The following is a 13157-nucleotide window of genomic DNA, read 5'->3' as shown; positions in this document are numbered from 1 at the left end:
ACATGCGGCCCCGAGGGCACAGCCCGGGAGCGACAGGCCTGCGACTGCAGGGGCATTTGTACTTACAGGTAAAAAGATAAAAGGGGTGACGCTCAGATTCTGACAGAACCATCAGCTTAGACGTTGACCAACGTGTTACGTGAGAATAAACGCGTAGGTCTCTTTTAGTGCTGTCGTCTTCCTGTCTCGAGACGAACTTCCTTAGAAATGAGCTGACACGACAGGGCTGACGCAGAATGGTGTAGAGCGGCCCCCCCTTAGCCGCGGATGGTACCCGAAGTCAGCGGGGAGCAGACGTGGTCCTGACAGCTCGTCACAAGGGCAGCAGTAGGCTCGCTCCGTCACGTGCCTGTGCCGCTCACGTGGGCGACGAGCTGAGGGACAGGAGTCCGTGCGGCGCTGAGATCTTTCGAGACCACGCTCACACGTTCCCATTCCAGTATATCGTCATCGTGTTACCGCATCGTTACTCGGCGTTGTTGATTTGTTACCGTGCCTAACTTACAAACTTGATCGCAGGTGTGTCCACACAGAAAAAGCCCACGCAGGGTTTGCCACGTGCACTTGGAGGCCTCCGGGGGGGTCTTGGAACACGTCCCCTGTGGATGTGGGAGACGGTTGTATTCCAGGTCCTGTGTGCGCCGCGCGTGGAAGCTGCGTGTCGGGTGAAGTTCGCGAGTCCTGCCCGGGGAAGCGGGAGGATGCTGGCTGGCTCGTGGGAGTCCATCCAGGACTACAGACTTGCGTGGCCTTCCGTGGCGGCCTTCTGTTTAGTTTTGTGACGACTCTTACCGGTTCACGATTCACGCGGCGTAAAGGTCTGACGTGTACTGTTCAGTGGCGTTAGTACATTCCCAGGGCTGTGCGCCTGCCACCGCCGTCTGATCCCGGAACACCTTCACATTACCTGAAGTGCCCCTCCCCCCACAGACATTGGCAGCCACGACCACCACCAGCCCACTTTCTGTCTCTCTGGATTTGCTTCCTCTGAGCGTTTCACGTAAACGGAACCGCGCGTAGTATGTGCTCTTTTGCATTTACGGTTTTATAGAAAGTGTCATTGGCACACGGCCCTGGTCTTTCGTTCCCCTGCCATCCAGGCTGCTGTCACACGCCCAGGGCAGGGCGGCGGGGCTGCTGCAGCCCCGGCATTTCTTGTCCTCCTCCGACGGCGCGCGTCGGAAGCGAGGCCAACACACAACCTGCACGGCTCCTTGCCGCGGAAGCGGGCTGCCCGGCTGCCTCCTGGTAGCTGAGCAGACCTGTCGGCCCTCTGTGTCGTTAGCGGCCCTGGTAGCAGCCACCTTCTCTCTGTGATGATGCCTCGGGGAGCCTCTGCGGGATAGGGAGACCACACCTGTGCACCCAGAGCCGGCAGCGTCTCGTGACGCTTTGTGGTGTCAGACCGCGTTCACGTTTTACTTCAGTGACTAACGGTTTCGGCAGTTCCCATAATTCCCTACTAGGCGGTGGTCCGGTTGGCACTTAATTATTCACACCCAGGAGACCTAGGCCAGGAGCAGGGACGGGTGGGCAGAGTGGCAAAGGCCCTTTGCCCGTCTGCATCGCAAGGAGCCACTTTATCTTCTTCACCGCAAACGTGAGGAGTCCCAGATCTAGGGTGTGTCTCGTAACCGTCCCCGTCCAGCGCTCGTGAGCAGTTGTGCAGGACTGGGGGGGCGTTCTGGGTTAGCCTGGCATCGCTCCCCAGGGCTCTCCCCGGAGAGGCTCCAGTATTCAGGGACTTGGGGTCCATGGACACAGCTGTCCTCAGGGTGCCCTGGGGGCCCTCGTATCATCAGCTCTAGTGCCGGAGCCCCCCTCGGGCCCCTCTTACCTGGAATGTCCCCTCCAGCCCGTCACTCATCCCTTGAGTGATTCTTAGTGCCAGGGTCTCTCCATCACCTGATGACAGGTGACACCTGATGACAGGTCTTCTTCTTCCACAGAGAACACTGCTTCCTCGGCCATCTGAAAACCAGTCCCACAACGTCTGTTCCTTTTCCATCCTGTCCAATTCTTCCATAACTGGTAAGTGCCCGGCTTTGCTCCTCCGCTACACCCGGCCTCGTCTTTGGGCACGCTAGACGTTTGTGCCGTTGGCTCTCGGCATGACCTCCCCAGCATTCCTCTGTGCGTCCCGTCCACAAACACCGGGTGTGCCCCCGTGTGGGCCGGGGCCGTGGAGCGGCGGGCCTGGACCCCCCCCTGGCAGGTGGGGTGCGGGCAGCTTCCTTCACAGATGGGCTCGGGGGCCCTGGCTTGGAGGCTCTGCTCGCTAGTGTCCGGGGAGCACCTGTCGTCTGCCCCCGGCAGGCCTGACCTCGGCGTGTGCATGGCACGCTGCCGCGGGTCTGGAAGCGCAGCAGGAGCCCTGGCTCTTTGAGGGACACCTTGTTACATAGTAGGGATGGCGAGCGGAGCTTGCAATCTGCGACGCACCCTCTAAGCCAGCCTCGATCTGCACCTGTCGGGCGCACGCGCCAGAGCGTCAATGGCTCCTCGTGCCCACTCTCAGCTGCCCCGTCCAGCGGGGGCGCCCACCTGCCGAGGCAGAGTCAGGCTGTGCAGGCGCACGTCCCCCTTTGGGCCCACGCCGGCGGCAGTACGACTGCACCCTTCCAGCGGCCTGGGGAGTGTGGCGGCGCTGAGTCCCGGGAGCCGGGGCTTTCTCCCCGTCTGACCCCGTCTGACCCCTGTCAAACGTCAGCAAGGGTTTGGGAGGCTCACTGCTTCCCGAAATGGTTCAGCTTCTGTCTGCGGCCTCAAAGGAAACCATGCGCGGCCCCCTTTGTGCGGTCAGAGGGTGCAGGCCGACGCGTCTGTCTCTGTTCTTGTCCTCACAGGCAGAGGCTCGTTCCGGCCCATCCAGTCCTCCCTGACCAAAGCGGCCCTGTCTCGGCCGATTGTGCCCAAGGCCCTTCCACCCCAGGCCCCGGGTCATCTGGCCAGTAAGTTTCTGTCGTTAGCACGACAGCCTCCAAGTGAGGTTTCTGTTCTCCTCTCCTGCAGTCCTTGTGTGTGGTTACCCTTCGGGGCCTTTGGCCTTCTTGGAAATGAGGTGTGAGGGAGCCCCCTGGGGCACGTGTCAGGGTGTCCCTGGAGACGAGGTTCGAAATGTCCTTTCTGCTGCTAGGTGCTATCGACTTGGCAGCTAAAAGTGCCGGCATCATCCCCGGGAGCCCCCTGCCTGTCTTGGACACTGAGGGCTTGTCTGGCATCTCCCCGCTCTCTTCAGACGAGGTGACCGCTACCGTCCCGGGTCAGGACTCCACCGGCACCCACCAGAACGGAGACCCCATCCCTGCCGTGGGGGTGAGTGTGTTTATAGAAAGGCTTCTTCGCATCCCTACCAGCTTCTGGGATAGGTCGGTCACTTTCCAGATATGTGGGCACCAAGGCCACGGGGCTGAGGTCACGCTGGGCTCCCAGTTCTGCCTGAGAAGTGGATGGGCCCCAGTAGGCCGGAGGAGAGTGCCTGAACCAGGGAGGCCATGGCGTGGGTGAGCATCGTGTGGTCCCGAGGGGAGAGCCACCAAGAAAGGCAGTGGGGACAGGCTTGCTGTGATGCGGCAGGATCCAGAGCTAAGACAGGCGTGGAGCTCTGTCTGTCTGCAGAAGTCGCTCGCCCTGTCTCCCCGCCTGGCCTCCGACTCCCCCCACCACCCGTGCCCTCGGGCTTTGCTGGGACTTGGCTTGCCCTCTGAACTGGCAGACGACCCCAGGTGTGGGCGGAGGGTCACGGGCTGTCCTGGTGGTGTTGTAGGGCGCCAGCGGCCCGTTCGTCAGCGTTCCCTCGAGGCCTGAGCAGGAGCCAGTGACGGACAGTTTCCAGGTAGGATGTGCTGTCAGTTGCTGAGCACAGTGCCTGCCCCGGGACCCCTAGGCCAGGCCCCCACCCTCGGGGTCTTCCTGTGACCCTTGCTTCTCCGGAGGTTGTGGCAAGGGCACACAGACAGCCGTTGCCGCCCGGTGGCTTTGTCCGTCCACCTGCCTCGCCCAGACAGGTGAACGTGTGTCCTCCGCCTCAGGTCCTTCCTCCTTCTCCTCTGCAAGGCGGCCTGTTTCAGATGCACCCCTGGAAAGACTAAGTGTCCTGGGCCAAGGCGGAGGAGGGTGGCAGTGGGTAGCGCCCCCCCCACCCCCGCCCAGCACTACCCCTCTGCCCAGTTTACCAGCTGTCCTGCCGGCCGCCTCCGCCAGGCCCTCCCGTGCTGCCCGCCCTGGAGTCGTTTCAGAAGTGAATCCCCTGTGCGTGTTCCTCGCTGGGGAGGAAGAAGCGACCGCTCAGGTCCTTGTATGCGGCAGTCCGCCTGTCACGTGTCACTGCTCGTGAAGCTGAGGCTGATTTTGCATTCTATGCTCCTGACTGACCCGCTGTGTCTCCGCCCAGGGCTCACCTGTTCTCTCCTTATCTGAGCTGGCCAAGGCTCCCCTCCACAACGGGCTCCCCACACCCGTGCCCGCGCCGGAGGGCTCCAGCAGCCGCCTGTCCCCGCCCAACGTCTCCGCGCTGCTGGACATCTCCCTGCCCGGCCCGCCTGAGGACGTGCTCTCGCAGGGCGAGCCCGCCACGCACATCAGCGACTCCATCATCGAGATTGCCATCAGCTCCGGCCAGTATGGTGAGGGTCAGGGCGCCCGTGTGCCCTCCTCTCCAGGTCCCCCAGGGGCCTGACCTCCTGCCAGGTGTCTGCACACTTGCTGGGCACGCTCCCGTCCTGAGTCCCCTCTGGGGTGTGGAGCGTCTGCCGCCTGTGGGGGCGGCCCCAGTGGAGGGCCCACAAGGCCTCTGCAGCCCAAGGCTCAGAGAGGGCCTCTTTCTGGCTAGCTGTGAATCCTGGTTGTGCAGGCCCTTGGAGGGTGTTGGCCTGGGGCCTTTGGGGCCCTGGCCTCCCTGGCTCCCCGGACAGCTGGTCTGCTTCCGGCTGTGGATTCACACAGAACTCAGCTCGCACCGTCGTGCGTTTTCCTGGTGAAGTTGGGAAGCGTGTGCGTCAGAGGGCTGGTGTCGGCACCAGTGACAGGTTGGGGTGGCCCTCAACATGGGGTCTGGCCTTGTCAGTCATAACCATAGCTACTGGGATTGCCACCACGGGTCTCCCCTGCAGGCCAATATTGTTCATCCTCCACGGGGCCCCACGTGGCCCCACGTGGCCCCAGGTCTAGATGCTCAGTGGTGCCTGACTGTGCCATGCTGCTGTTTGTTGATGGCAGGTTGGGGAGGTGGGGTGCTCTCCCCCCCCCCCCCCCACTGCCATCTCTGATCCGCGGTGTCCGTTGACAGGTGAGGGAGTCCCTCTTTCTCCAGCGAAACTGAATGGCAGTGACAGTTCCAAGAGCCTTCCGTCCCCATCCAGCAGCCCCCAGCCGGACTGGATCGCCTCCCCCACCCACGACCCCCAGTGGTGCCCCAGCGACCCCACAGACTCGTCGCTCAGCAGCTTGTTTGGTGAGTGTAGACGCCTGGGTCGTCGTCGCAGGCCAGCAGGGCGCCAGCGGGCTCCCTGTGGCACATCAGGCGGGGACTGGAGTCTAACGTCTCCGCACTGCGGCAGAAGTCCTAGAACTCCTATCCTGTTTCGGGGTTCATCCCGCGGCACTTACGCAGGGGAAATGCACGTCACCGTGCTATGGCAAACGTGGACACGTGTGACCTTCAGCCCAGCTGAGATGGGTGCCTCGCCTCTCAGTCTCCTGTGCCTCTCTCCGGGCCGCCCCCTATTTTGGCTCCTGCCTGCGCGGGCCTTCTGCCCTTGTTGTTGTCGGCAGGGTAGGATGCGGCTCGGGGGGTTTTCAGTTTCCTCCCCCATCCTCAGCGTGTTTTGAAGATCAGAGCATCGTGGGATGGGTCCCCTCCCCAGGAGCCAGGTGTTCGTATGGTGGGAGGAGCTGCTAAGGACAGCCACACCGGCCTCTGTGGCCTACGCAGGAGGAGCTCCTGTGGCACGTCGGGGTCAGCGCACCTGGTGTTCAGGGCAGCCGGGCGTGAGCGTGGTCCGGGGACTGGTGGCCCCTGAAAGGGGCTGTTGGACACACGATGAGCCGGGTCGGTGCACGTGTGGGCACCAGGCCTGGTGGCCCCGAACGGTGGGGGCTCCATCGATGGCGGTATGGGCAGACAGCGTCGATGATGAAATCGCATAGGACAGTGCGGGTGTTTGCAAGGTCAAATATAAATTATGAAAAGTTAGAGACTACCTTACACGGAGGAGAGGGTGACGACCAGACGCCGCACGGAGAGCTCTGCCGGCCTCCCCGTGTGGGAAGGGCCACGCACCGCGCAACGGCTGCACCCACACGAGCATGGGGCTGACGCCGGCCCCGTGCGGCCCGCGGGATCCTCCCCTTGGACGGGTCCGGGCTAGCCAGCCTCAGCATGCGTTCTCCTTCTCTCGGCAGCGAGCTTCATCTCCCCGGAGAAGAGCCGGAAGATGCTGCCGACCCCCACGGGGCCCCCCAGCGGCACCTCCCTGCTGGGCCCCAGCTTGCTGGATGGCAACTCGAGAGACTCCTTCGTGTCCAGGTCCCTGGCTGACGTCGCTGAGGTGAGTGCGCGGCCTTCGCCCAACTTCCACCGCCAGCCCGCCTCCCGGAGCTGGCCTTCCCCTCCAGCCGGCCCGTGTGGTGCCTGAGAGCTGCGAGTTCTCCTGACTAGGGAGGCGGCATCCATTCCTGCGGGGCGGCACGTGACATACCCTGACAGCTGGGCCCCGGAGGCTGGGAGCCTGGGACGCCCTGGTGTCGGGCCAACCGCTGGGCCTCTGCGGGCAGCCCGGCCAGGGTTTGGATCTCGTTCTGTCCTACAGCAGCTGCATGACCCGAGGCGGGAGTGCCACTCCTCGCCGCCTTGCTTCTGGTTTTAGCCGAGTGGGCGGCAGTGGTAGGGAACCTGTCATCGGTGCTGCCCCTCCCTGATAGACAGGGACAGTGCAGTCAGTGGTAGAGGCCCGTCATCGACGCTGCCCCCAACGGGCAGAGACAGCACGGGCAGCATTCCCCTGCATCGTGGCAGGAGGCTGCTGGCCAGCGAAGCTGGAGAGTGGGCTCTGCTCCCCCGGGCTCCTGCCCGCGTCAGGTGATGGCAGACCCTCGGCGTGGAGCTGAGACTCGGTCTGAGAGGCCCGTTTCTTTGTCTGCTCACGAGGCTCCCCGGGTCCCCACCCCACAAGGAGCGAATGGTGTCAGCAAGCAGGTGAGGCCAGCGAGGACAGGTGCCCATCGACGGAGTGGACACAGGTGCACTGAGCTAGTGTGGGGTATGCAGCCCCGGCACTCAGACCGAGGCAGAGGATGTGCCTAAGAGGGAGAGAACGCCACATCTAGGTCCCCCGACCCCGAAGGGTCGAGTCAGTTGTTAGGTTCTCAAGCAACACTTCTTAGATACTTTTCCTGTGGGACGTCCAGGTGTCAGTGGTATCTCCTGGGGATTTTATAGTCAGGTTCTGGAGGGAAGGGCGCTCACGGCTGTCTCCCAGGGATCCTCAGCTTCTGTGAGTCCTCACCTGTGCCTGGAGATGTGGGGGCCTCGCAGGGAGGCTTTGCAGAGTTTCGAGCCGACCCGGGATGTGAACAGACCTTCTGCCCCGACAGAGACACAGACAGAAGAATGCCGTACCCACCCTCCCTGCGCGTTTCTTAAACCCCATGGCTCTGCGGTCACGTGCACAGCCCATCTGTCCCCTTCCTGTTTGTGTGCGGACGCTTACGAGCGCTCAGCGTCCATGCAGACAAGGGCGGCACACGTACCCGTAGACGGCACGCCAGGACCTCGCGGTTCATAGGCGGTCCCCAGAGCAGCTCGGCAGTGCCTGGGGCTGTTAGAAGTGTAGACTCTTGGGCCCACCCCAGGCCCACCCCAGACCCACCCCAGGATCACCTCAGGCCCTGCCAGACCCACCCCAGGTTCATCCTGGGCACGTGCTAGACTGACCCCCGGTTCATCCCAGGATCAGCCCGGGTTCATCCTAGGCCCTCTCCAGGCCCTTCTGATAAGATGTGAACAGAGGTGATGGGTGTGAGTTGTAGGTGGGAAATGTGGAGCCAGGCTGGCCCAGATTGACAATGATGAAGCTGATGGGGAACGTACATGGAGAAGAGAGACACTATTTGCTTTACTTTTTGAAAACGAAGTTTAGTTTCTATGATACTTCTCATAAAAAGTTTAAAGTTTACTTATTTAAGTAATGTCTCCATCACATTGTGGGGCTTAAACTCATGACCCCAAGATCAGGAGTCACATAGTCTTCCAACTGAGTTGGCCGGGCGCCTCTCTCATAAAAAATTTAAAATTCGGGTTCCTACCATAGCCGTACCCAGAGTTTTCCAAAGCCTTCTCATTCATTCACTGTGTTATGCAATTCATTGACAAATACTTACCCGGGGCCTACTCCATGCCAGGCACTGCTCTGGGCCCTGAGTGCACAAAAGCAACGCCCCTTGCAAAGGAGGCAGACGACACACTGATGACCGAGTCTCCTGTGTTTGTGCCCGGGCCTCTGCTCTGCACACACTGGTCTTTGTCCCTGTTTTCCTTCCTTTGCCCTGTCCGCCAGCTTGCTCGTTTCTTCAAGAGCCAAAGCCTGTCTTCCCTCACGGTCTTTGCACTTCTTATTTCTTTCCTGGCCATGTGTTCCCCACCCCCGTGGCCACCCGCTATCTCTGCTTCCGTCTCATTTGCCTCGTTGCTTATTGATCGTCTCCCGTAAGTGTTGTGTGCTGGGAACTACCACTCTGATCCTGGCCGCCGGATAGCCTGGTTAGCTGTTGTGCACACCTGTCAAGAGAGGCAGTGCTCAAAGTGACAGAATAGCCGTTGTGACATGGCTAGTTGCTGGGGGATTCTAATCTTCACTATACACACGCCAGGTTCATTGACCATCCACCGAAGTCATGGTGGCCATTCGCTTCCAGTCCAGCAGCCAGCCAGTCACCGGCTGACATGGTCTTCCCTTGTGTCCTCTGCCCCACAGGTTGTGGATTCCCAGCTGGTGTGCATGATGAATGAAAACAGCATCGATTACATATCTCGATTCAATGATTTGGCCCAAGAGCTAGCCATCGCCGACCCCAGCCGCCGAGAGGTCCTGTTTGATGGCAGTGGAGGTGGGCCCCCCGTCGGTGACCTGTCCCAGTGACCACACCTCGTCACTGGCAGGGCATCCTGGAGCCTGCAGAGGAGGGCTCACATGGCTGGTGGTCCTCAACTGTGGTAGGTGTAGCCCTCTTCAGGCTAGAGAAAACACAAATCAAGCCCAGGCCCTCCAGAGGACGGTCCGAACAGAGGAACTTCTGCACCCCAGAACGCACAACACGCAGCAAGTCGTGTCCCAACGGGCAGAGGCCAGTGGTGGCGCGGGACACGAGGACGAATTCTCTGGAAGGGCCTATGTCAGCCGTGGCCATGGGGCTGGAGCAATTCCCTGCCAGCCATGGGGTCTCCTGTTAGGGTCAGCATAGCGACCACATTTCTGCCCACGCTTCTGCCTCAGTTGTTGTGTTCGATGTTCCAGTGGGCTTTCTTTCTGAGGGAAAGGAATGGGTGTGCCTTGGCGTAGTCGCTGGTCCCAGGGAGTTGCGGCCTCCCCATTCTCTGCAGGGATGCTTCCAGCCACCGCTGCTTTCTTTCTGCCAAACCTATGCACTCTTGGGTTGCTTTCTCTGCAGAGTGATGACAGGGAGGGACAGCAGGGCATGGCCTAGGCTCTGCCTCATGGGGTCTCTACCTTTAGCAGACCCCTCAGAGGACCCTCGGATCACAGGGCGGCCTAACGGGTGCCATCACCGCAGAAACCTAGAGGTGTGTTCTGACTCAATGGGAAGGAGGAAAGAATCCTGTTTTACGCAGGTTGTGTGGACTTTTAGGAAAAAGTTCTGCTAAACTGGTTGGAAAAAATTTTCCTCGTGTTTTGAGAATTAGGAGATGTCAGAGAAGAGCAGAGTTTAATGGTTTCCTTCCTGTGTTCAAGTTTCTTCCCGGTGATCTGAGTCTCTTCTTGGTCAACTAAGATGTTCTCTCTCTGTTGGGACCACACTTGAGCCTTTGCCAACGAGCTCCTGATCTGCCGGCGTGGGCCCTGTGGGGAGGGGTTTCTCTGCCTCGGCATCTCCTGTCCCTTCCGTGGGCTTTCGCGCAGAGCCTCCCGGGCACACAGATTTCATCCTTCACGTTATTTCCACCCCGTGGCCTTCTGTCTCTCCTCTTCCCGGCGCGGGGAACGCAAGCAGAGGTCAGAACGCCTGGGTGTAGTCGGAGCACACAAAAACCACATCCCTCTGGTGTGCTCCCCGGCCCCGGTGACCGTTCGGCATCGCTGCAGATGGTTCCATGCCCGGTCTCCCCGCAGAGCGGAGCCAACAAGCTCCTTTGCTTCTCGGCCTAGGGAGGCTCCACAGACAAAGCACCATGCAGCCGCATCCGTGGTGGCCGGGAGCCAGTGCTGTGGTGTTGCTCAGGTGAAACCTGCGTCCCGCTGTCCCACCTGCTGCTTCACCCTCCGCCCCGCAGCCAGGCTCTTTGGCTTCTGAAACCCGCCAGAACTGACCACCGTTTCTCTTTCCTCTTCCCGACTGGCAGCAGAATGGAGCGGCAGCCTCCCGGGCCAGCCCCGGCCCTCTACACGGGCTTCTCTCCCTGTCCGCTGTGAAGAGTTGAGGCAGCGTGAAAAGGGAGAAAAGGTCTTATACGAGCAGAGGGGATGCTCCTGATCTCATCATCTCAGCAGACGGATGTGGCCGCTACAGGCTGCGGGCAGGGTCGTTCCCCCCGAGCAGTGGAGGAGGGCAGGCTTCCGGGCAGTAGCTTTCCCTCGTCTTAAGTGTCTCTCAGAGCTCTTGCCTATAAGGAGGTTTCCCTCTTTCTGGTCTGGGTCTGGGTCCGGGTCCAAATAGCACCAATAAAAGCACTCTTCTGGACTCTTACAGAAAGTCCTAAAGCTCTGGAGATGTGTCAGAGAGGGACATGGCGCCCCTTTAATAAGAGATACAGATGGCATCACTTGAACCACAGCGTCTTTCAACTAGCTTATGTGGTTTTGTGATCCATCCATCCGTTTCCTGGAATTAGCGCCCTGTTGAGGTGATAAGATCAGCAGATCTGTCCCTGGGCATCTGACTTTGTTAGGTCTTTAGTAGGTTAGGACACCAGACCAAGTTCAGGCCACTCATAACTTGCTTCTACTCCCACTGTCTGGGACCAGAGACGCCAAGTAACATTATAGCACCGCTGCTGGGAGCAGTGCCTGGTGGCAGTGTGCACGTTGCCAGAGATGGTAGAAGGTCTTAAGCTGCTTTCCTTAGGGGACGCCCCGAGGCAGTCTGGTGGGTAGGGTGGCCCAGGTTACTCAATGACACCTAAAAGGAGGACAAGTAGGGATCTGGATCAGCTTTTGTAGGCCATTTAGTGTCTCCTCCCCTTGGGGGCTGGACCACAGACTCTCTGGAGTGTCATCCAGCTGGGAGGTGGGTTAATGAGGACAGTGGATGGATTCTTCTCACCTGTAATAAAGCTGACACGATTCCAGAAAATTCTGCCACTTCTGCAGCAACCAGACAGGTATAAATAAGCATTTGCTCGCCATGCTAAGGGGAAGTGGCGTCGTTAGCATTAAAAGGATGAGTGTGTTTTCTCCCAGCCTAAATGTATGTGTATAAAAATAAGCAGCTAATGTTAAGGGCTGGAATTTTCAAAAGACCCAAGCAGAGAAACTTCCCTCTTCCTTTATCTTCCTCTGCCTTCCCAACAAAAGTTGTCATCTCCGTGTGAACCTCTGGCTTTCTTCGTGCATTCGAGCACATTGTGAGACCAGGGCCGTTCCTCAGAAAATCCCTCCCGAGTCAGTCTCCTGCTGTCTGGGATCTTTTTGCTGATTCATCTTCTTTAAAGATTGAGACGGGAGATAGCTGGTCTCCAGGGAGTTGGTGTGTTTGGGCCTTGATTCCTATGGTGACTATCCAGCGATGAGCATTACACTCTAGAAAATAGAGACAGAAGTCGAAGCTGGAGGCCCCACATAGGATTGTTGGTGACATTTTCCTCATCTTTCCGTATCTCCTAGGTGTAGAGTACTTGCTCAGGGAGTGGGGATATTTGAAAACATTTCATCCATTGATCTACTTGCTTTCTCACATATCCAACTTAGCATCAGAATCCTGGAAAGGGTGTCCTTTTCAGTTTGATAGCATCTTTTAACTTGATCGCAGCATGGGATCCAAACTTGTGCAAAGAAAAGTTATGGAATAAAAGATTTTGGAGACCAGTAGAGGAGGAAAGCAGCAGTTTTTTGTTTTCGGTTTTTTTTTTTTTTTTTTTTTTTTGAGACATTGAGATCTATCAAATGCATTTGTGAGAAAATAGGGCACCTTGTCTTATGAAAAAAAAGGAAGAAACCCACCGCAAACCTTTCCTGTCAGACCTCTCTGGACCCCGCAGTAATTTGTAACTCACGTTAAGTCTTGGAAGCACTACAGCAACCTGGACCCTTTGTTTTGTAACAGGATAGCTGGCGCTAGAGCTATGGTCTGGGCCGCAGAACTTACCGCTGTTTCTTTTGATAATCGTTAAGCCATATCATCTAAGGTTTCGGCTTGTTTGAGATGTGAATTTGTTTTATAGATTATAAATATACATATACAGTGTATGTATAAAGCAGAATGCCTGTCCTTCCTGATTATTTTTTGTACCATATTGTAAATTATATTATTTATTCTTTACCAATTTTGGGAATAAAAGGTGTTTTGGTTATTTAATATAATAAACAAAAGCTGTTAAACTTCTTATGTTTAAATTTCCAGTTCAACTTGTAAATCTGTTTTTATTATTGTGCATAAATACATACTAATACTTGATCTAATACTTCCCGAGTGAGCCTCTCCTTCGCGCGGTCTCCGAGTGACATCTTTGCAGCCCGGCTAGTGGGCGCTTGCCGCACGCCGGGCAGTCCCGCGCGCCTCCGGGGCGGGCGGCGGTCCCCGGCCCTGAGGTGCTTCCGGGGTGCGCGGCCCGCGCCTGCGCAAGGGGATCGGGCGGCCCTGGCGTCAGCTTCGGGTGGGGCTACGTTCCGCCCCTGCCGCCCTGCTGCCCAATGTCGGCGCCCGAGGCCTGAGCGGCATCTGTTCTCACCAATCGGCTGCGAGCGCGGCGCGGGCCTCGTCCAGGG

The 13157-nt window shown here is 58.6% G+C and overlaps 1 protein-coding gene across 4 annotated transcripts in view; it reads left to right on the top strand.

The window, feature by feature from the left end:
* CRAMP1 (cramped chromatin regulator homolog 1) overlaps positions 1-12851 on the top strand; it is a 57210-nt gene extending 44359 nt beyond the window's left edge. For 2 of the 4 annotated variants that reach the window (XM_042972395.1, XM_042972394.1), the window contains 8 exons: positions 1950-2031; positions 2847-2951; positions 3137-3315; positions 3767-3835; positions 4394-4625; positions 5288-5452; positions 6403-6548; positions 8973-12851. In XM_042972395.1, the coding sequence (XP_042828329.1) occupies positions 1950-2031; positions 2847-2951; positions 3137-3315; positions 3767-3835; positions 4394-4625; positions 5288-5452; positions 6403-6548; positions 8973-9137 (1143 nt within the window). In that variant the 3' untranslated portion in view covers positions 9138-12851. The remainder of the gene's footprint in view (positions 1-1949; positions 2032-2846; positions 2952-3136; positions 3316-3766; positions 3836-4393; positions 4626-5287; positions 5453-6402; positions 6549-8972) is intronic. The other 2 variants (XR_006212688.1, XR_006212689.1) reach the window with 2 other exon arrangements.
* The last annotated feature ends 306 nt before the right edge of the window (positions 12852-13157 follow it).

The sequence above is a fragment of the Panthera tigris genome, chromosome E3 (genome assembly GCF_018350195.1).
Source record: "Panthera tigris isolate Pti1 chromosome E3, P.tigris_Pti1_mat1.1, whole genome shotgun sequence".
NCBI lineage: Eukaryota > Metazoa > Chordata > Mammalia > Carnivora > Felidae > Panthera > Panthera tigris.
Note: the sequence above shows the minus strand (reverse complement) of the source record. Positions and strands in the feature narration are given on the sequence as shown.